Genomic DNA, 23,546 nt, shown 5'->3' on the forward strand with positions numbered 1-23,546 from the left:
ATTGTTTTTAGAAGTCAAGCTGTCTGACCTTAAAAGATTTAAGCTGGTTTTTGGCAGATGATGAGGATGATGTTTCGTGCCATTTTGCGGGTCTAACTGTAGTTATATAGATGACCTGGCAGTTGTGTAATGTGTATCCACAGCTGGAATGAATCAGTCTGTTAGGATCACTCTGTTTTCTGGGCTATGTTCTTAATCAGAAAAGATTGGATGTGTGCCTAACATGTCAGTGTAAGCCTGTTCCTGCTTCTAAATAGATTTAGTTTCAACATGAACTATTCTATTAATGAAGATATGGAGGATGGGAGAGAATATATGTGTTTTGATTTGAGGAATTACAGTACCAGGAATTATGTAAGGAAAGTAATAATCACTGTTGCTTTAAAACATTGCGTGTCCAACGTACAATGAGGAGATAATTTGTACAAGATGGTAGCCTCGTGGTTACCATCACGATCAGTCAGAATGGCACGTCGTATTGTTCAGGTATGTCAAAATACCCTTCTGCAAAATATTCAGATGAATGGACAATGAAGATTTATGTTTGTGACAGATACCACATTAGTTGGGTTAAAGGCTTTTGTTCAGAAACGTGATGTTTATTTGGTTACAACCTCTAACAGTCATTTAAGTGGGAATTCAGTGTTTTTCCTTTCGTTATGCACTCTCACAGATTTGTTTTTGGGAAGTTCTGCTCTTATAATGGTACTAAGAAAGTAATCCACAACTGAAGTAGCCATCCAAAAGCACCTACAAATAGCCGCCCAAGCAATGTAAATAGAAATTATGAAATGCGCATTTTTAGCGTGAAGTAAAAGAACAGGAGTGAAAGAACAAAGATTTCTAACTGGAGATCTCTAGGTCAGAGCTTTGGTGTGAGAGCAAGGAAGTGTTTTCTATAGCCCTACCATGAATGATTGGCAGTTCAGACTATTGTGGGGGAGCCGTTGTAATAGTTGCATATACAAGGTGGTGTACTTTGTTCCTGATGTGAGGGTGCTCCCAATGAATTGCCATCAATAAGCAACAATAATTGTGGGAAGAAAATACTACAAAAGTCAATAAAGAACATTAAAAGCAAAATACAATTAAGTTTGTCTTGAGGAAAGAGCTGCTAAATCACAACCTGATGTAACAGTGTGACTGCTTGGCTTTTTGTTTTGCTTGTTCTTTGGTGATGTCATCACCATTTTCCTAATGTGCCATGACTTACCACATGTCCTTGTCAATCAGAGAGTCTGTTTCCATGATTATTCTGTGTCATGCAACAATGTTATTTTGATACTACCTCTGCAACAGATTATAGTGCATTCTGACATTTAAATATGTGAACAATTGTTTCAGAATCCCAGATGCATGTCTGATGTGGTTATAGTTACTGGTCTGCTTCAAACAGAAAAACTGAAGGAGAGATTTGATAGAAGTTGTTTGAAACTTGAAAGAATTTGATGGAGTTATCAAGGAGAAACAGTTTACAGTAGCAAAAGGGCAGTAACCAGAAACCACAGAATTAAAGTAATTGGCAATAGAACCAGATGCAACAGTCAGTTCTAGTGATTTGAAATGCATGGCTTGAAAGCTTAGTAGTTAATAGACCCAGATTCAGTATTGAATTTAAAAAGAAAATTAGATAAATACTTTGAACAGGAAACATTTACTAGGCTATAGGAAAAGAGGTAAAAACAATGACTGCAGATGCTGGAAACCAGATTCTGGATCAATGGTGCTGGAAGAGCACAGCAATTCAGGCAGCATCGAGGAGTTTCAGCAGAGGAGTGTGAACAAAGTGATGGCACAGACACCATGGGCTGAATGGCATCCTGCAACTCTTTGTCCAACGTGTTGATGACTGTGGAAGTGTTATATTGTACACTAATCCTAAACTGAGAGAGTTGATTAACTTTGCCCATAATTTCCATGCTAATATCACCTTCACATATCCTAAATATGACTCTTTCCCTTTGTTTCCTTTTCTTCCATATCACATTTTCTGGGAATGGATTATCAACTCATTCCCTCAGCTAGCTTCACTAGGGTTCCTTACATCATTCATATTTAAGGATTCTGTTCTGGTTTTTACATCACAGCTTCTGATGATGCCTTTGCTTTGTCGAGTAATACTTGTGCCATGACACCTTTTTTTTTCTTATTTGCTAATTTCCCTCACTTCTGCTGTCACCCCTTCCCCTCCCTCCAAGAACCAGAGAAGAGTTTCAAATCAAAATGCTGCTGATGCTGCAAATCCAAAATAACAACAGAAAGTTCTGGAAATACTCGGCATCTGTACAGAGAGAAATATGAGTTAACATTTCAGGTCTGTGATCCTTCATCAGAACAGGTGCCAAACAATGTTCTGACAAATTAGCAATTTACTTGTATTTCTTTGAACTTAGTAAACTGTATTCACTACTCAGAATGTGGTCTTCTCAGTACTGGAAAGGCTAAATACAGAGTAAGTAACTGATTTGTGGAGCACTTACATTCAGTCCTTCAGCATAACCCTGAGCTGCAGGTAAGGTAATTTTAATTCACCACCCATTCCATTTGTTCTTAGCCTCCTACACTACTCTAATGAAACTCAATAAACCTTTGAGAAGCAACATTTATTTTTTATCCAATCCTCAAATTTGAGTTTGACTATTAGAGATCATTAACCACTGCTTCTATTTTTCCCAGACAGCAATTGTTGGTAGTAATTCTATTCTTGCCACTTATACTTCAAGATCCATCATTTGTTTCTTTACCTCCAAATACCATCCTCTTTTGCCATACATCATCATCCATTTTGTCAATACTTCTCTTCTACTCTCTGACCTGCCTAAATCTAGCTCCTTGCAATGAAAGGACTGTTGGTCTGAAAGTAGTTAAGGCAAACAACCAATAAACAATTTGAATTGCAGGGAGAGGTTTATGACACTTTTTGACTGCAGCTTGAACCATTATGTTTAGATTTTCAAGCATTGTCTATGAATAGCAATGTCCATCGTCTATGTCTCCTAATGCAGTCTAACCATTAGACATGTTAACTTTGTTATGTCCTCATTGATGCTGCCTGAACAAAGATATTTTCAGCATTTTCTGTTTGAATTTAAAATAAAGTACTGGAATGATAAGGAGATGGAAATTGCACCTAAAATAATGGCAGCCTTAAAATCTGGTTTATCAGCTAAAACCAGAGAGTTCAAAAATTCACTGAATAGGTTGAATAAAAGGATGTAATAAATACTGTCTAACTATCTACATTTTTATGGTGTCACAATATTACAATTTACTTCAGACTTTAGTTGGATTCCAAGAGCTGTGAATTCTGCCCTGTTTTATGTTTCTATAAATGGAGAGTTGCAGTAATTTAACTAAAATTAAATAAATGTTAGTAATATGTATTTTAAAGGATATGATCAGGTTTGACTGAAGGCACTTTTGTATTCCTTTCTTCTGACTCTCAAGCAATTTCATCTTTCATGCATTGAATTGCACGGTGAGGTTTATGACATTTTTAACCACAGCTTGAACCATTATGTTTAAATTCATGAGCAGTCTATCTAAAGAAATAAGCATCTAACATTTAGGAATATCTATCGTCTATACCTCTTACAGCAGTCTAATAATTGCAGTAGCTCCATGTTAAGTTGTTCATTTCTCCTTTGCCTTATCTGCTTTCAACAATCATCCCATTTTCTTTCCTTTCGTAGGCTGGTTTGACACTCTAATGTAGCACTCCAAATGGTGACATACACTTTGTTCTCTTTGTTTCACTGTACAGTGGAAAATAGTTGCTGTGTTTCACAATAAAAAAAGCAATTGAAATTTCCTCTTGGAGCTTTTATTCCACTTGTTTATCAATCTGACGGTTTGGCTTTTGTGTGAACGCTTGTTTTGTTCTTTTGGACTTTTTGCTCAGCACAATCTCTAGGATTTGAGTAGACTGCATAGGCTGAACTTTAGAACTGTAAACAGCAGTTTTTATTTTTGTTTGCTTATCTGTCTTCATGCTCTCTTACAGGGACATTCCTGTGGACTTCAAATACATTGCAGAACCAAGTATGCACTCTATGCCAGCAGTAACATTGTCACCAAATGGTGAGTTTATCTAATCTCTCCACTTCTCTTCCTGACCATTAGGCCCCATGTCATTTTAAAATATTGTCAGATGCTGTGTTACGTTTTTAACAGTATAGCGAACAATTTCAACTTGCATTTAATAATTCACGAGCACAATCGAACGAAACTTGATACCAAACCCCATAAGGTGAAATTAGAACAGATGATAGAAAATGGTAACTTTGAAGAAGTTCCAGAAGAGCAGCGAATGTGACGAGGAGAAGTTGAGGGAAGGAATTCTGAAGCTTATGGCTGAGGCAGTTGCAGGTGCAATCTTCAGTGCTGGAATGGTTAAAATCCAGGATATATAAGTGGCCAGAATTGAAAGAGTGCTGAGATCACAAAGTTTTTAGTATTGAGAAAGATTATAAAGATAACAAAAATGAAATGCAACTAAATTTAACATTATACCATTTATTCATGTCTCCTTCAATTGCTTGTTCAGGGTGCCATATATTATTGCTTCAACCACCAGCTGTGGTAACTAGTCCCTTCTTCTTACTGCTCATTGGTTTCTGCTAAATTCCCTTTTGGCTTTTTTGGTGACTGTGCTATATTGATGGTTGTTAGTTTTGCTGTTCCCTACATGAGGAAGCATTCATTCTGGATCCACTCTGTCAAAGCCTTTTATATAAAAAACTTGTTGGATGGAGTATAATGTGGGGAAATGGGAGGTTATGCACTTTGGAAGATTTGAAAAGCTGAATATTATTTAAGTGGAGAAATACTACAGAAAGATTTGGAATTTTCATGCATGAATTACAAAAAAATAGAATCCAAGTTCACCAGGTAATAGAGAAGGCAAATGGACTATTAGCCTTTATATCAAAGGGAATAGAGCGTAAAACTAGAGACATCTTGCTAAAACAGGATCTGCATGCATTGGGAAAGGCAAGGACTGATTAGGGATAGTCAGCATGACATTATGTGAGGGAAATCATGTCTCTCAAATTTGAGTCTTTTGAAGAGGTGGTCAAGAACATAGATGCGGGGGTGGGGGGAGAGGACAGTGTGGTAGGCATTGTCAACATGCTCCTTAGCAAGCCCTTCAAGGTACCGTAAGGTCAGCTGGTTAGTAAGGTTAGATCACATGGAATCCAGAGACACTAGCTGTTTGGAAACAAAATTGGCTTAATGGTAGGAAAGTGAGGGTGGTGGTAGAAGGTTGTTTTTCAGATTGGAGGCCTATGACCAGAGGTGAGCCACAAGGATCAGTCCTGGGTCCATTGTTGTTCGGCATTTATACAAATGATTTGGATGAGAAAATAGGAGAGTACTGTTAGTAAATTTACGGATGACACAAAAATTGGTGGTATAGTGGGAAGTGAAGAAAGTTATGTCAGGGCATAATGGTATCTTGATTAACTTGGCCAGGAGGCTGAGGAATGGCAGAATTGCAGTTTAGTTCGGATAAATGCAAGATGTTGCATTTTGCTGAGACACACTAGGGCAGGACTTACACAATTAATGGTAGGGCCCTTGGGAGTGTTCTCGAACAGGAAGACCTAGGGTTCAAGTACATAGTTCCTTGAATGTAGTGTCATGGAAAGGGTGATGAAGAAGGCGTTGGGCCTGCTTACCTTCATCAGTCAGAGCATTGAATACAGGAGTTGGGATGTCATGTTGTTATATCTGTACAAGACATTGAGAAGACCACATCTGGAGTACTGCATACAGTTCTGGTCGCCCTGCTATAGGAAGGATTTTATTAAACTGGAAAGGGTGCAAAAACATTTTACAAGGATGTAACTGAGACTGGAAAGTTTGAGTTATATGAGAGACTGGATACGCTGGCACTTTTAGGAGTCTAGGAGGTTGAGGGGTGATCTTAGAGGTTTATAAAATTGTGAGGGGATTAGATAAAGTGAGTAGCAAAGTTCTTTTTCCCAGGGTAGGGGAGTCCAAAACTTGAGAGAATAGGTTTAAGTTGAGGGGAGCTGAGGGGAATTTTTTTCTCACAAATGGCTTATGGTATGTTGCATATACAGAATGAGCTGCCATACGAAATGGTAGAGGCAGGTACAAATACAACATTACAAGACATTTGGACAGGTACATAGTTAGGAAAGGTTTGGAGGGATATGGGCCAAACATAGGCAAACGGGACTAGTTCAGTTTAGAAAACCTGATCAGTGTGAATGAGTTGGGCCAAAGGACCTGTGTCTGTAATGTATATCTCTGATTCTAATGATACACTGACTTTGGAGGTAGTCTGGAGAAGGTTCAGTAGGTTGATTTCAGGTATGGAGAGATATTCTGATGAAGAGAGGTTGGTTAGGTTTAGCTTGTACTTTTTGGTAATCAGAAGAATGAGAGGAGACTATTGCCATAGAATCATACAGTACGGAAAAGGCCCTTTGGCCCATTGAGGTTGCAGTGACAAAAAAAACCTCTAAATCTAAATTTCCAGCACTTGGCTCTTAGCCTTGAACATAATGGTATTTCCAAGTGTTTATCCAAGTACTTTTTGAAGGTTGTGAGTTTCCCATTTCAACTACCCTCCCAGGAAGTGCATTCCAGTTTCCCACCATTATGTCCTTGTGTTACTAACTGCTCAACTAATTTTCTTGGAACAAAGAAGGCGAAGAGTAAATCTGATAGAGGCTTTACAAATTGTGAATGGACAGGATAATGTAGATAGAAAAAAGCTGTTCCCACTTGTAAAAGGAACAAAAAGAAACCGGTATAGATTTAAAGTAAAACTGCAAAAGAAGCAAAGATGTAGTGAAGAAAAAATCTTTCACTCAGTGAGTAATTAGGAAATGGAATACACTACCTGCTGCTGTTGTAAAGGTGGGTTCAGTTGAGTTATGCAAGATGTTATTGGATAATTGTTTGGACAAAAATGATGTGCAAGCTTCTAGGGAGTAAGCAGGAGATTAGCACTTGGTAGTGATGCTTATTAATGAGCTGGTGCAGGATCAATGGGCCGAATGACCACCTTCTGTGCTATAACGTATCTGTGATTCTTTTGAAACATCTAAGATTCTTAGAGGGCTCCAAAGGGCCGATGAAAGAGGTTGCTTTTCCCTTTGGCAAAGTCTGCATCAGAGGGCATAACCTCACACTAAGAGGTTACCATTTAATATCTCCGAGGGTAATTAGTGCAATTCCTAACTGCAGAGGGCTGTCAAGGTGGGATCATTAGGTGTATTCAAGGCTGAGATAGATTTTTAATGAGTAAAGCGGTCACGTGTTATGGGGATAAGGCAGGAGAGAGGAGTTGAGGATTATCAGATCAGGCATGGTCTCCCTGAATGGCAGAGCAGACTCAAAGCGCTGAATGACCTACTTCTGCTCCTACATCTGAGGGTCCTGTAATTTTAACAGTCTCCGTTAGGTCATCCCTCAACATTTTTCCAAAGACAAAACAGACTTAGTCTGTCGATCCTTTTCTATATATATATATATATATATATATATATAAATGTATATCCACACGTTTCTAGAAACTTCCTTTTCTATCTTCTCTGTACCCTCTCCAATGTCTGTATATTGTTTTTATAATATGACAGCATAGGTGCATACCGTGCTGTAAGTTTAAAATAACCTTTATACAGTATAGGTTTAAAATAACCTCTCTCTTTTTCTATCCCTCAAACAGGGAAAAAAATCTAGTCCTTGGTTTGCTTTTTAATTGCCATGCTAACCTACAACGTAACATTTGTTGAATGATGTCTTTTACACTTCCAGGATCCCTTTATCCCTCCATGCAACAGAGAATTGCAGCTTCCAAGCAATAATTGCCTATTCTTCCTCCCAAAATGTACTTCCTAAGATTTATCTGTGTGCACATAATTTGCGAATTATTTGCCCATTCTACAAGTTTATAGATATCTTAGTGTAATTTCTTGCAGTTCTGCACAGTTCTAATAATTCCTACCTCCCATCCCTCCCAAATTTGGTGTCATCCACAAATTTAGAAATTGCTTTTGATTTTGATGTCCAGTTTTTTAAAATGTAAGTTGTGAACAAAATTAGTCCTTAATTCATATGTAAAATACTTCCCACCTTCTGCTGTTCTGAATAATTACCTTCCACTCCCACTGTCTGCTTTTTGTCTTGGTGCCAGCTAGCAATTCATCTATCTCTTGTTCCTGACTTCACATTTTCTAACCCTATACATTAATCTACAGGTCATCTTATTGAAAGCCTTTTGACAATCCAGATAATTTATAACTGACTGGGTTATATTTTCCTAGCCACATACTGTGCCTCACCTTAAATGTAGGAATTACATTAACTATCTGCTAGTTTGCTTAGATAATTCAATTCATCCTTTTTTTAAAATTTCAAATATATTTTATGCATCACTCATCTCACCATTATGTCGTATCTGCATATTCTTTCTCCCCAGGCATGCTTATAAGTGATGGAATTATTTAATGTTTCTGCCACCTTTCCATCATTCCCTCTGGTATAATCCTGTCTTTTTCTTAATGAACCTATTCCCATCACAGTTTTTCTTTTTGAATTAATGAACCTGCAAAATATTTTACTATTTATGTCACTTGATAATTTAATTTCATACTTCCTTTGAGTTCCAAATTGTTTTTATTATTTCTTTCTTAATGTCTTCAGATTCTCTGTCATGTACTCTTCTACTGTCTACTTACTTAATGTAAACATACTTCCATACCCTCAATTATTTCATTCTGCCTTTATTCATCATCAGAGTTGCACCATTGTGTAGTTTCCTCTGCCCTTTTGGTGGCATATAGTTTTCCACACTAAGTTAAAAACATTCATAAATGGTACTCACTGTTATTCTGCATTGTTCTTCCCCAAAAATGTTGTATCTTTTATTTTCCCATGGTTTATTTCAGTACCTCAAAATCAGCATTTCTACAATCTACTAACTTGGCTTTCATACAGGGTAGCTCAGTGGTTAGCACTACTACCTCATAGCGCTGGGGGCCCAGGTTTGATTCCATCTTCAAGCAACTCCTGGAGTTTGGAGTTTGCATCTTCACCCCATGAGTGCATGGTTTCCTCTGGGTGCTCTGGTTTCCTCTCTAGTCCAGCGATATGCAACTTAGGTGGATTGGCTGTGCTAATTTGTGGGCGGTACGGTGGCACAGTGGTTAGCACTGCTGCCTCACAGCGCCAGAGACCCAGGTTCAATTCCCGCCTCAGGCGACTGACTGTGTGGAGTTTGCACGTTCTCCCCGTGTTTGTGTGGGTTTCCTCCGGGTGCTCCGGTTTCCTTCCATAGTCCAAAGATGTGCAGGTTAGGTGAATTGGTCATGCTAAATTGCCCGTAGTGTTAGGTAAGGGGTAAATGTAGGGGTATGGGTGGGTTGCGCTTCAGCGGTTCGGTATGGATTTGTTGGGCCGAAGGGCCTGTTTCCACACTGTAATATAATCTAATCTAAATTGCCCATAGAGTCAAGGGATGTGCAGGTTAGGTGGATTGGCCACGGGGTGGATGCAGGATTACAGGACAGGGCAGTGGGTCAGAGTGGGATGCTGTTCAGAGATTTGGTGTGGACTCGATAGGCTGAACAACCTGCTTCTGCACTGTGGGGATTGAATGGTTATGCTCATGTAATCCTCTCTTCATTTTAAAGCAAATGCAAGGTGAGTGGAAAATATAACAATTGTTAGTTGCAAGATTATTGCTGGAGAGGGAATGGTATGTGTACATTTCTGTTAGCTCTTCAGCCTACAAAAACATTTTACACCTGTCTAGATAAATATACCCAATAGATGTGTATTCACGTGTAAAAAGCCTGATTAATTTCTCCAATGTGTCCTGTTTAGGCAAGTGGCTGGCATGTCAATCAATGGACAATCAAATTCTCATCTTTGGAGCGCAAAACAGGTTTAGACTGAATAAGAAAAAAATCTTCAAGGGCCACATGGTGGCAGGTTATGCCTGTCAGGTGGATTTTTCACCTGACATGAGGTGAGTTTTTCATTTGACCTTTTTTTCTGGTAAATTCATTTCTGTTTGCTGTTGTATTTAACTGTAATTTCCAAATGATGACCTATTCTCCACTGACCTGGAGGAGTACAGATTCAACAACAATTAAGAAGCTCAACAATATCCAGGACGAAGCAACCTGCTTGATCGTCTCCCAGCCCACCACTTTAAACATTCATTCTTCTAGCATTGGTGTATTGTGGCAGCAGCAATTTTTCCAAGGCCTCTCCAACAGCACCTTGCAAATCTGAAAGGTCTCTCATTTAGAAGAACAAGGACAGTAAGTGCATGGGAGTATAATCACATCCAAATTCCTCTCTAACCCAATTAACATAGAAACAGCAGTAGACCATTTAGCCTATTGTGCCAGCCCCACCTTTCAATAAAATCATGGCTGATCAAATTATTCAGTTCATTTTACATGCACTATCCCCATAATCCTGTACACTGTTGGTAATCAGAAATCTATCAATCTCCACTTTAACATACTCTCAGACTGAGCCTCCACCAGCCTCTATGGGAGAGAATTCCAAAGGTTCAAAACTCTCTAAAATAATTTCTCCACATCTCGGACTGAAGTGGCAGCTCGCTTATTTTTAAGTTGTGCCCCCTGGTTTTAGTATCCCCAACCAGGGAAAATACCTTGCCCGCAACTACCCTGTCTAAGTATTTTATAGGTTTTAGTGAGATCACCTCTCATTGTTTGAAACATCCAGAGAATACAGGCCCGGTTTTCCAATCTCTCTTCATACGACAGCCCACCATCCCAGAAATAAGTCGAGTGATGTTTCATTGTATCCCTTCTTTGACAATAATCTGTTTCCAGAGATAATGAGACCAAAACTACTCAAAATACTCCAAATAACTTCCTAACTTGGAAATATCTTGCTATGTCTTTGTTGCTAGATTAAATTCTTAGAAGTTCCTGCATAATTGCTGTGTTAGAATACCTTTACCTCACAGAAGCAGTGGTTGATAAAGGTAGTTCAGCACTCCCTTTTTTAGGACACTTACGGATGAACAATAATTGCTGGCCTTGCCAACAGTGCCTACAATCTAGAGATGGTTTTTGTTATAAATGTAGACGGTCCACAATAATTAGTGTTGAATTACGTTAACCTTTGGCCAAAGGGGAAAACTGTAATTTTTTTAACATTCGATCCCATTATCATGCATTTATTCCTTGGCTTGATCATTATTAGCAGGCATACATAGGATTGAGATTTAATTGGAAATGAATGTCATTTGTATTACAGATGTCTGAACATTGAGTTAGAAACTATGGGTATTTGAAGTAAACATAAAAATGGCATGCTTGTTAATGTTCAGTGATTGATTTCAAAGTATTGGCTAGTAGCTTGTGATTATGAAAATCCTCAACAATAGCACATTGTTTGTGACATTTTTTCTGCCATATTAAAATTATAAATGAGGCTGTTCTTTAAACTCTGCATGCAATGCATCCAGATAAAGTCATTTTACAGGAAGAGGAAGTATTAATTTTTGATCATTGAAATCATTTACGTAAGTGCTTATTTTAGTGTCCATATATGTTAATACATCTAATAATCAGTATTCTAATCTTTTGAATGTTGTTTGAAAAATGTTATTCTACGTATTTTAACTTTTATTTGTATAAACAGTTATGTGGCCTCAGGCGATGCTGATGGAAAGCTAAATATATGGGACTGGAAGACGACCAAACTGTACACTCGAATCAAAGCACATGATAAGGTCTGCATTAGTGCAATTTGGCATCCACATGAAACATCCAAAGTCATCACGTGTGGCTGGGATGGACAGATCAAACTGTGGGACTGATGGAAGTTCCTGGAGCTTCAGAATTTTCTTGGTAATAAGTCTCTCCAGAGAAATTGTGTTTAGACTCATTGCGGAATGCTCTCTGACTGGATACTTGTTGACTGCCTTGCTGGCTGAAGACATGGAAATGCTCCGGCAGAGTTGGCTATATGCTAAGCTGAAAGATTCAACACTGAAGCATATCCTTCAACATCTTCATGAATTTGAGTAATGTTCTGTGTAGATTCTGTTTAAAACTTCAAATAAAATCACAACCTAAAACAACTTCCAGTTTTTAAATGTAAATGGAAACAAAATGCTGGCTGAAAAAGAGAACTTGGGTTGTACCAGCATCCGTGAAGAGAGAAAAACATCTTCTATTACATTTATTAATGAAAACTGGGCATTGACTGTGTTTCTTCATAATTCTTAGATTTTTAAGAAAATATGAACATCCAATTTTGACATTAGTAAATTCTAAGAATGCAATTCTGTTTGATGATCATCAGTTACCACGAGAAGCAGACATTCTACTGTAAGGAGTTTGACCACCATGATCTCTCCTTACTGAAAGTGACCATTCTTCAAATTTCTGTTCATACAGCAACCTGAACCTACCATTCAGACCAATACCATAAAGTATTGACCCATTCAAAACTGGAAATGATTATATTGACTTAAACGTTTGTATTAAGGAGATATTTTATTTTTCTGTTTCAAGTTATTGTAAAATTGTTAAAATTTGAGTCATAAACTGAACATTCTGTACCATGAACCCTTTAAGAAGAATTTGCCTTTCAGTGCAATGCTATCTGTTTATGCAATGGAGACTATTTGTACAAAGAGCTGGATATATAACTTCATGACTGTTAGTGGAATGCAAATAACATTGATAAAACGGAAATGAAGTTGAAATTGTGGGTTCTGGAAATCTGAAATACAAGTGGGAAAAGATGGAGACATTAAGCAGGTCAGGCTGTATCTGTAGAACAAAAGTCTGAGTTATGATTTCAAGTCAAATGATCTTTTGTCAGATTTGGGGAATGTTACATAATGTTTTCTAGTTCTGAAGAAAATTGCCAACCTGAAATATTGACTGTTTCTCTCTCCCCAGATGCTGCCTAAACTGCTGAGTATTTTCATCACTTTCTCATCATACTTCCCTATCATTGCATGCAGATTGAACCAGAAAGTAGAAATTTTATGTGTCTGGATTTTTATAGAAAGTTGCAAAGAGGGTGTAAAGTTGACAATAAAGCCCATCCATGCTGGTGTTTGCAAGTTTCTAACAGAAGTCTTTAAATACTTTTGTGCTGCATGATTAAAAAAACCTTTTTGACACTTATGAGCTTTGCAGACTTAACAGTAAATGGAGTTCAGAGGACTTTTTAAAACTGACTTACTTGGTGTACAGTGCGTCATATACATATACTTTACTGTTCCATTGCGTGTGTGAGAGTGCAATTGTTTCAGAACTTCTTTTCAATTTCAAGCAGACCATATGAAAGACTGAAGTTCAGTTTAAAATGTCAAACAGTCAACTTTGTCAGGCATTAAGAAAGCATTTTACTGAAGAAAATTACACTGAACTTTTATCGCTGAAAACAGCATGTATGAATTTATAAATCGGTGACAAAAGAGATCATGATCTGATCATTCATTATTCATTGTGCACTTTAAATAGTATTTTGGAAATTCAAATTGAATCATTCTTTGTGATTTGATGCAGATTTTTATATCCTGACTGGTCAGTCAGTATATAGGCTGTTATGATATCTTGTATCAAGTTATCTGACGCATTGGATAAGCTCACATTTGTGAATTGTAATAGGCTTCCATTTGTAAGGACCATAAATAAGACAAATGTAATGGCATGGTGACAAGTTATCAGGCTGATCGATTTCAGAGCTGAGGTAGGGAGTCTATTTCTACAAATACATAGTGCAAAGACTGAGAAACCAAACCTTTTTTACTTTGTGGGTAGTAGAAAGCCAACAAACCTATGTTGAAATAAACCACAAATATTTACCCAGCGTAAGCATAAAGAAAGCAGCAGGGTTCCTCGTCTGTGGCTTTTAGTGATTCCTCCTTTCATCCAACTCTAAAGTAAACTTATTTTTGAAGGCTATATTTGGAGTCTTTGCCAGTTCACATGTTTTTATATTAAAAGTTATATTTTCTAATTTACCTGTGATGCAGAGATTGTTGATCTCTGCAAGAAATAAGTGATTATTGAAAGCTAGTCTGTTTGATTTTGAAGTTGTCAGTATTACTAATTATACACAAGACAATATGCCTAAATAGCACTTTGCTCATCCTGAGAAGCTCATAGCCATTCACACTCAAATTATTTTTGGAAGTGCCAAATTATATAGACAAGCACAGCCGGTTTGTACATGACTATATTCCCCAAGCAGTGAGTTATCATCTGATAGTGTCTTTTCAATTATGATAGTTGAAGGTAAAGTATCAGTCAGGAGAGTGGAGAACTTTGTTTTGAGCAGTGCCATAGGTATTTCTACATCCACGTGTGTAAGTAGACTCGGCTTCCATCAGTAACTCAACCAAATTGCAGTATCTCTAATAAAGCAGTACTCTCTTTCAGTCTTTGATTTAGCGCTTAGATTATGTACTCTTATCTATTGCAGAGGAACTGACCAGAAGTAGCAGAGTAGGCTCAGTAAAGTAAGGTTTCTTTTGCTAGGATAGATTTCCATTCCTGGGTCTCAGTCCCACAACATGACTCCACACGACTTGTTCGTGACCCATCAACTTCAACCTTTACAAAGTGTGTCACATCCAAGGACAGAGCTCACCATCATAACTCCTTCTAGGGTTCTGAAGTTAGTCTGCCACTGGGAAGTCCTTCAACACAGACTCATAAGTTACACTGACTGAGGTGGAAGTCCACCACCCCTCCAAAGAAGAGTTTTTTAAAAGAGCCACAACTGTCTGGTTCTAATCATGAAGAAACCAGGGTAATTCTTCCCTGGCATGACCAGAATTGAAGCTGTCTCCCAGTGGCTGTAACAAGTGTGGGAGCCCACATGGGATTATTCATGAATCCTCGCTGCAGTTTGCTGTGAGACCACCATGGTTTGGCAATACCAGTCAGTGTGGCACTCTCCATAATGGTCTGTGTTTGGCTACTGCTTGAAGGTAAGTAACTATTCTGATTCCAAGGTAACGTCTGTAAAAGTGGCTCGAGGTTGGGCTGTGGCAGTAATCCAGTACAGTGCCTATTGGCCCAAGACGGGGGCCTGCAAACCTCTGATATGAAATGACAAGTGAAAATCTGGCCCCTAATAGCACACAGTGCTATCTCTGCACCTAACAAAGAAAACTTGCCATTCTATGCTATCAGAGCTTAGAAATGTGTTGCTGGAAAAGCACAGCAGGCCAGGAATCCTGAAGAAGGGCTTATGCCCAAAACGTCGATTCTCCTTCTCCTTTGATGCTCCCTGACCTGCTACGCTTTTCCAGCAACACATTTCTAAGCTCTGATCCACAGCAAGTGCAGTCCTCACTTTCTCCTCATTCTATGCTATCAGTCAAATTTCCTTCTATTATTCCTGAGCTCTCTGACACTCTCTGCAGTACTTTCCCTGTTACCATACATTATTGTCATTGTAAGGCTAAGATGTAGATGCTTGATGTGACTCAAAGCTGATTCTTAGCAGGGAATTTTAATCAAAGGTGAGATAAAAAGTAAAGATGGGGGAGTTTTGTGTGCCTCATTCTAATCAAGTGGAACTGTAAACGGCACTCTCTGAACAGTTTGTCTCAGTGTTGACCTTGAAGATTTTCCCAGCCTCTTGCCACATAACTTCGAGATTCCTAGGGTTTATCTTCAATACTATCTCACACTGAATACCAGTCATTCCTATATTAGACTATTTATTTCCTCTACAATGACCTCCTTTACAAAAACACCCTTGTGACCATATTCCACTCCCTTAGAGTTGTTCAGTTCAGACCATACCCTGTGAATATTTTCTGTCCTGCACATGAGGTCAGAATCGTAGTGTGCCCATTTATCATGGAATGAACACTTTAAAAGAAATCAGTTGTGAGGTAAAAATATTCTCTTTATCCCACTACCCCTCCCACTATTTGGCATTGTACTGTCAATTCCTAGATATTTACAAGTTCCGCCCTCCACTTGAAAGGCCAAGAAGCTAAAGCATCTCAAATTCTGATCAGGTGCTGACAACAATAATGGACTGGTCACTGTTCCTACTGTTAGGACCTGAGTGAAGCCATGTTACTTTTGCTTGAAAAGAAAGGTGTGAAGATTTATACAATTTTGCTTTATCTGACTAATAGATCTGCCTGTACTTTCACAGGAACCCACTGGGTCTTGAGAACTTGTTCTAAGAAGTTTTAAGTTGGCAGCTGCCCTGAACCAGTGAGCACTGAGGATCTGAATTCCACCTGAAATGTGAGATTTGCATCAGCTGTTCATACAAATTTTGATTTGAATTTCCCATGTTATGCCTCTAGGCAAAGTTCCATTACTTAACAATTGAGTTTTTATTCCAAAAATCCCATTGGAGTTTCAAGCTCCCTGCAGTCTCAAGCTCCCTGCAGTTTACAGCTCTCTAGTTGCTATGGTGCTGTTTCACATTTATGACTTTGGATTCATTTTAGCATCAGCTGGAAAGAGTTTCTAATGGAAGAGACATTCACAACAATGAATTATGCAAAAAATATTTTTACATCTATAATAGTGCTAGTTGTAACAGGCTATTTTTCTCTCAAGCTTTTAACTCACATATCCACAAATGTAAACCAGTGAAATCAGAGCAATTGAGTGCTGTTCTAAAATATTCTTGCTTTAAGAGAATATTCGTTGGATATATTTAAGAATGATATCTTTGGCTTAATTTTCCCACTGCCTGAACAAGGGGCAATGGTAAATCATTTGTGAAAATGTAGTGAGATTGATAAAATGAGATTCTCTCCATTTGAAAATTAAGTGGGAATTTCCATAACGGTTTGAATAGTTTCATTAGTACCTGATCTCACCTCATTAATTTGCAATGTCTTATTCTTCCAAATGGTGGAGTGAAACTAGACTGTGACAGTTCCCAGCATGGACATCAGAGCAGGTCCTTCCACTCACTACTGGCACCTCCACGCTTCCACCTTGTACAGCAGTTCCCAAAAACCCAGTTGCATCCTTCCTCATGGAGGCTGGCATTGAACATGCAGCAGCCTCATTATGGCACATCTCCAACGCGATCAGTATTGTAATGAAGAATTCTATACTGCACTTTGGAGCATACTGATACCTTACATTGCAATGCGCCCATCTCATGCATCAGAACAAGGTACATCTCAGGGCTTCTCACTTGGTTTCATTGGGCTTACTCGTTCTGCAACCACTTGGAAGCTTACCTCGCATTGCCTTTTGCCTCGCATTGCCTTTTGTTTGTGCTTTGCTGCTTTGTTCAGAACATAATTCTTCTGCTGTCAAACACTGGCACAAAGCCAGGCGATAGTCAGGAGTGATCAGTCAAGTGGACGGACATGTTGCTACTACATCAATGTTACACTGACACCGTGCGCCAGCAGCTAATGCGGCAAACCTACTGCATGTGTGTCAGCCAAATTACCATGTCTCAAGGTCAAAGGAAAGTAGGTCTTGGTCAAGTTAAGGGGGATGTCATCATTTAGAGTGACCTGTCACAGGGAGTTCTGGGCACTGTCCAATCTCAGTCAAGGGGGTTTAGACATGCTCAGTCAACACTTGGGGTGGGCAGGCTCAGGGCTTCAGTATTACTGCAGTGCAACCAATCCAGAGATTTCTGGTGAGTCAGTTTGGGAGCTTCAGGAATGTCAGTCAGGATTCCAGTAACACAGGCTGGAGCTATCCATCCAAGTCAGTCAGGGCCATGGTCATTCCTGGGGATCTGCTCACTGAGAGTCAAGGAGGGGTTATCAGGTGATACTACTGTGCCAGAAAGGGAAGCAAATCTATTGTAGGAGTTGCAGGCAAAACGCTGGTATGCAGAGGGTGAATAATTGGTGGTGGGATGGGAATGTATGGAATGTCAGAACTGAAAGTTCAAGGCAGGAAACATGAATGTCCTGGGTGGGGTTGGTGGGTGCGATGCTGAGTGCAGCCTGCATTACCTTTTCTTCTCATTTGTAATGCCAATGTGCAATGGAAATGGAAAAGGCTGCAATCATTCCTGGAGTGGGCAATATATGTGCAGTTACAATAAGACCATAGAAAATAGCAGTCATTCAGCCCGTCAAGTTCACCAATGAGACCGTGGCTGATCTGATCATCTTCAACTCCTCATTCCTGGCTTTTCCCTGTACTGATTAAAATCTGTCTCAGCCTTGAATATACAGTACTTAATGACCCAGCCTCAACAGACTCCTTGATAAAGAATTCCACAAATTCACTCTCTGCTGAGAAAAGTTCCACCTAATCTCTATCTTAAATGTGTGATCGTTCCCTCTGAGATTATGCCATTTGGTTCTCGACTCTCAAAAGGGAAACAACATTTCTGCATCTACCCTGTCAAGACTCCTCCAACTCTTGTATGTTTTAGGAAGGTAATTTCTCATTCTTCTAAATTTTAATGAGTACAGGCCCAAAACGTTCAACCTCTCCTCCTAATGCAATCCCTCCATTCCATATATCAACCTGGACTGCCATCAAAGGCCTGTATTTCTTTCCTTAGATTAGGAGACCAAGATAGTTCACAGTATTCCAGCTGTGGTTTAACTAATGCCTTGTATAGTTTCCACAAATCTCTCTATTTTTATTCTCTATTCCCTTTGAAGTAATGGCCAACATTCCACTTGCCCTCTCTATAACCCACTGAACTTGGATGGCACTCTGTGGTTGTTTTGAACACTGCGATTGAATCAGCTTCCATTCCCCTTTCGACAGCACTGTTTCTGATCAATACAGTTCACTGCATTCAAAAGGTTTGTCCATCATTTTCAATTCTTTTGCCAATCACTTTATATGCGTTCACTTGTGACTGACCCTGTCTGTGCAAACATGTTCTCTCACGGTTCAAAATAATTCATGATTTTAACATCTCAATCAAATCTCCAAATCTTTTTTGCACAGAGAACATCAAACCCATCATCTACAGCCTCTCCCTGTAACTGACCTCTCCCACCAATCCCAGTTCCAAGGCCTTGAACTCCTTTCTCAAAGATTGTGTGCTGAATTGAAGACATCAGCCCATTTCATCAGTCTATCTACCTCTTACTGAAGTCTGTTTGTACCCTTCTCAATATTTATGCATTTCTGAGTTTCATGCCATTTGCAAACTTTCAAATATTGACCTGTATGGCCAGCTTTGGATCATTACTATTTATCAAGAAGGGCAGTGATCCTTAAATCAACCAAGGGGGATACCACTGCATACTTCTCTCCAGTTTAAAAAGCGACCGTTGATCACTACTTGTTGTTCTTATGTTTTTATATTGCCACTTCTCCTTCAATCCCATTGATCTTACTTTTGTTAGTTTGTCCATTATGTGGTTTATAATAAGCCTCATTTTCCACTCTATTTTAATCTCTAATCATTCAGAAAGCTACAGGTTTGGATGCTCCTGCAGATCCACTTATGAGAAGTGGAACTTATGACAATCTTCGTCCATTAGGTAAAAAGATGTCAGTTTAGTGATAGCATTCTCACCTCAGATCCATAACAACATGGCTCTAAGTCCCCCATCAGAGATTGCTTGGTTAACATTTATGCTGAGTCGCTGCTGTTTCAGATGAAGGTGACTTTTAAAAGGGGCAGTCTGTTCTTATGTTACAACTAGACTCTGGGCTAGATTCTCCAATTCACTATCATTTCACACAGGATAGCCCAAAACTATTAATCTCCCAATGATGACGGATGAACTGGCTCACTTTCTTTAACCTCCCACCCTCAATGTGAAAAGGATCCTTTTCCTTCAGAATAGTTGTCTGCTAGATTCAAATAAGCTTGTGTTTTAAAAGGAATCCAATTCACAAAAAGAGTGTTTATTCATTAATAAACATAAGAAGACACCAACATAGCACACATTATAAATAAGAGGTGAGTCCAAAAGATAACAGAAAATACAGATCAGTCTCTGAATTGTTTTTATGAAGAGGGGATAGTTGAATGTTGGAAGTTACCAGTACCATTGGTGTGAGTTGTTGAACAGTCAGTTTTATGATGCTTGAGTGGTTGAGATTCAGTAGTTCTGATTCCTTTTGACTGTGATTGAGTTCCAATTTTAGGGGTGAAAGAGAATCTTTTGTCCAGTTTCCTTTTTACTACCTTGTATCACTCAGGGTGAGAGTGAGTTCTCTTCTACCTGCAACACAGGAGTGACTGTTCCTCTGTGACTTCCACAGCATGCTAATGCTCAAACCAAGCCTGGGCTTTCTATGCTATCAGTCCATAATAGTGGAGTTGAAGCTTTTTAACCACTGTCCTGTGTATCCTCCAGACTGAAAACACACAAAATGTGCCTGCAGTTTGAGACATAATCTGCAGAGGTGACCTTGCCATCAAGCATGTCAGCCCTCGTTATCTTTGTGGTCACAACAGATCACAGTCCAGTCTGTTTCAACTTGCCTCATTCCCTCCCCTCCCAAATGAAGGGCCATTGTTTGAAATTCCCTTCACAGCCTTAGATGTGGCATTCTGTGGCGCGCTCTCTCTCTCCAGGCAGCTACTTACACAATTTACATCTGCAGCCATTTTCGGTTACATCAATCCACTTTACAATAAATACATTTTAGAATTGCACATGAAATTTGTCCAAGGTACTTCAAGGTCTGACCCATGGTCATGGTACTTTTCACATCCTGGCAAACTCACATTCAACCATGACAAGATATCTTAAACTGAACCATTGATATTTGCAGCACGATAGTAGGACATTCGGCCCTTTACGTCTTATAGCTCTTATCTGAAGGAATTCAAAATCAATTATGCAATTTATGACCTCTCCAATATCTCTGCATCTTCCTCTCTTTCAATCATTTATCCAATTTTTCCTTAAAAGATGTATTAGATTGTCCAGATCATTTCAGGTCTTGTGAATGGCAGATTAGGCTGAAAAGCCGGATGGTTATTTCTGCTCCTGTGTCTAATGTTCTCTTCAATCGCTTCCTGTACAAAGCATTGACTTCCAATCCCTTTATTAAAATATTTTTCCCAATCTCTCTAACCATTAACATTACTTTTAAATTGATATCACTCCTTTCACAGACTCTGCAAGTAGTTGATTTTTCCCAATTCTCCTGTCTAAACATTTATTTAGATTGTAATCATTCATCATAGTGTTGGATACAATATTGGTTTTGTTGCTTTTATAACCATAAATGTAATTTAAACTAGTTCACTATATGTGAAGCACTTCTTGAAAAATATTAAGGTAAACAAGACCCACAATGGAGGAGATTGCTGGGGCGTAGACAGATTTTTATAGAGTCATAGAGATGTACAGCATGGAAACAGATGCTTCAGTCCAACCCGTCCATGCCGACCAGCTATCCCAACCCAATCTAGTCCCACCTGCCATCACCCGGCCCATATCCCTCCAAACTCTCCCTATTCATGTACCGATCCAAATGCCATTTAAATGTTGCAATTGTACTAGCCTCCACCACTTCCTCTGGCAGCTCATTCCATATACGTACCACCCTCTGTGTGAAAAAGTTGCCCATTAGGTCTCTTTTATATCTTTCCCCTCTCACCCTAAACCTATGCCCTCTAGTTCTGGACTCCCCGACCCCAGGGAAAAGACCTTGTCTATTTATCCTATCCATGCGCCTCATAATTTTGTAATCCTCTGTAAGGTCACCCTTCAGCCTCCGACACTCCAGGGAAAACAATCCCAGCCTGTTCAGCCGCTCCCTATAGCTCAAATCCTCCAACCCTGGCAACATCCTTGTAAATCTTTTCTGAACCCTTTCAGTTTTCACAACATCTTTCCGATTTGAAAGAGACTAGAATTGCACACAATATTTCAAAAGTGGCCTAACCAATGTCCTGCACAGCCGCAACATGACCTCCCAACTCCTGTACTCAATACTCTGACCAATAAAAGAAAGCATACCAAATGCCTTCTTCACTGTCCTATCTACCTGCGACTCCACTTTCAAGGAGCTATTAACCAGCACTCCAAGATCTCTTTGTTCAGCAACACTCCCTAGGACCTTACCATTAAGTGTATAAGTCCTGCTAAGATTTGCTTTCCCAAAATGCAGCACCTCACATTTATCTGAATTAAACTCCATCTGCCATTTCTCAGCCCATCTGGTCAAGGTCCTGTTGTAATCTGAGGTAACCTTCTTCGCTGTCCACTACACTTCCAATTTTGGTGTCATCTGCAAACTTCTAACTGTACCTCTTATGCTCGCATTCAAATCATTTATGTAAATGACAAAAAATAGAGGACCCAGCACCGATCCTTGTGGCACTCCACTGGTCACAGGCCTCCTGTCTGAAAAACAACTCTCCACCACCACCCTCTGTCTTCTACCTTTGAGCCAGTTCTGTATCCAAATGACTAGTTCTCCCTGTATTCCGTGAGATCTAACCTTGCTAACCAGTCTCCCATGGGGAACCTTGTCGAACACTTTACTGAAGTCCATATAGATCACATCTACTGCTCTGCCATCATCAATCTTCTTTGTTAATTTTTCAAAAAACTCAATCAAGTTTGTGAGACATGATTTCCCACGCACAAAGTCATGCCAACTATCCCTAATAAGTCCTTATTTTTCCAAATACATGTACATCCTATCCCTCAGGGTTCCCTCCAAAAACGTGCCCACCACCGAGGTCAGGCTCACTGGTCGATAGTTCCCTGGCTTGTCCTTACCATCCTTCTTAAACAGTGGCACCACGTTAGCTAACCTCCAGTCTTCCGGCACCTCACCTGTGACTATCGATGATACAACTATCTCAGCAAGCGGCCCAGCAATCACTTCTCTAGCTTCCCACAGAGTTCTCGGCTACGCCTGATCAGGTCCTGGGGATTTATCCACCTTTATGTGTTACAAGACATCCAGCACTTCCTCCTCTGTAATATGGACATTTTGCAAGGTGTCACCATCTATTTCCCTACAGTTTATATCTTCCATATCCTTTTCCATAGTAATTCTGGGTAATCCTAGATGGAGGACAGGAAAAGTTTCTGGCTGTAACAGCTGCTCCTTTTTAACCACAGGCAAGCTTCCAGAAGACTGGAGATTAGCCAATGTTTTTCCTTTGTTTAAGCAGGCAGCAGGGATAATTCAGGAGATTAAAGGCTGGTGAGTATTACATCAGAGGTAGAGAAATTAATGGAGAAGATTCTTAAGGACAAGATTTATTCGTATTTGGAAAAACAAATGAACTAATTAGAGATCGTCAGTGTGACTTTATGCAGGGAAGGACTTCTCTCAAAAACATCTCCCAAATTCAATTGAGATTTTTGAGGAAGTGACGAAGGTGATTAGTGAGCGTAAGGCAGTTGATGTCGTCCACATGGACGAAAGCATCTACAAATGCATTTGACAATCCTCATGGTAGGCTGGTCCAGAAGATTAAAACAATTGAGATTCACATCGAATTGATAAACTAGATACAAAGTTGGCTTGGTATACACCTGGGTTTGATTCCAGCCTTAGGCGATGGTCTGCTTGGGGTTTGCACGTTCTGCGTGGGTTTCCTCTGGGTACTCTCATTTCTTCTCACAGTCCCAAGATGTG

The 23,546-nt window shown here is 39.3% G+C and overlaps 1 protein-coding gene across 1 annotated transcript in view; it reads left to right on the top strand.

Annotated features, from left to right (window-relative positions):
• The window catches only part of cdc40 (cell division cycle 40 homolog (S. cerevisiae)), a 130,637-nt gene extending 117,426 nt beyond the window's left edge, over positions 1-13,211 (top strand). Inside the window, exons 13-15 of the mRNA XM_043687120.2 lie at positions 4,004-4,080; positions 9,865-10,009; positions 11,671-13,211. Coding sequence (XP_043543055.1) covers positions 4,004-4,080; positions 9,865-10,009; positions 11,671-11,848 — 400 coding nt within the window. The 3' untranslated portion in view covers positions 11,849-13,211. The remainder of the gene's footprint in view (positions 1-4,003; positions 4,081-9,864; positions 10,010-11,670) is intronic.
• Positions 13,212-23,546: the final 10,335 nt, after the last annotated feature.

This window comes from Chiloscyllium plagiosum, unplaced genomic scaffold, assembly GCF_037043375.1.
Source record: "Chiloscyllium plagiosum isolate Xiang-an unplaced genomic scaffold, Cpla_swu_hap1 HiC_scaffold_3, whole genome shotgun sequence".
Lineage (NCBI taxonomy): Eukaryota > Metazoa > Chordata > Chondrichthyes > Orectolobiformes > Hemiscylliidae > Chiloscyllium > Chiloscyllium plagiosum.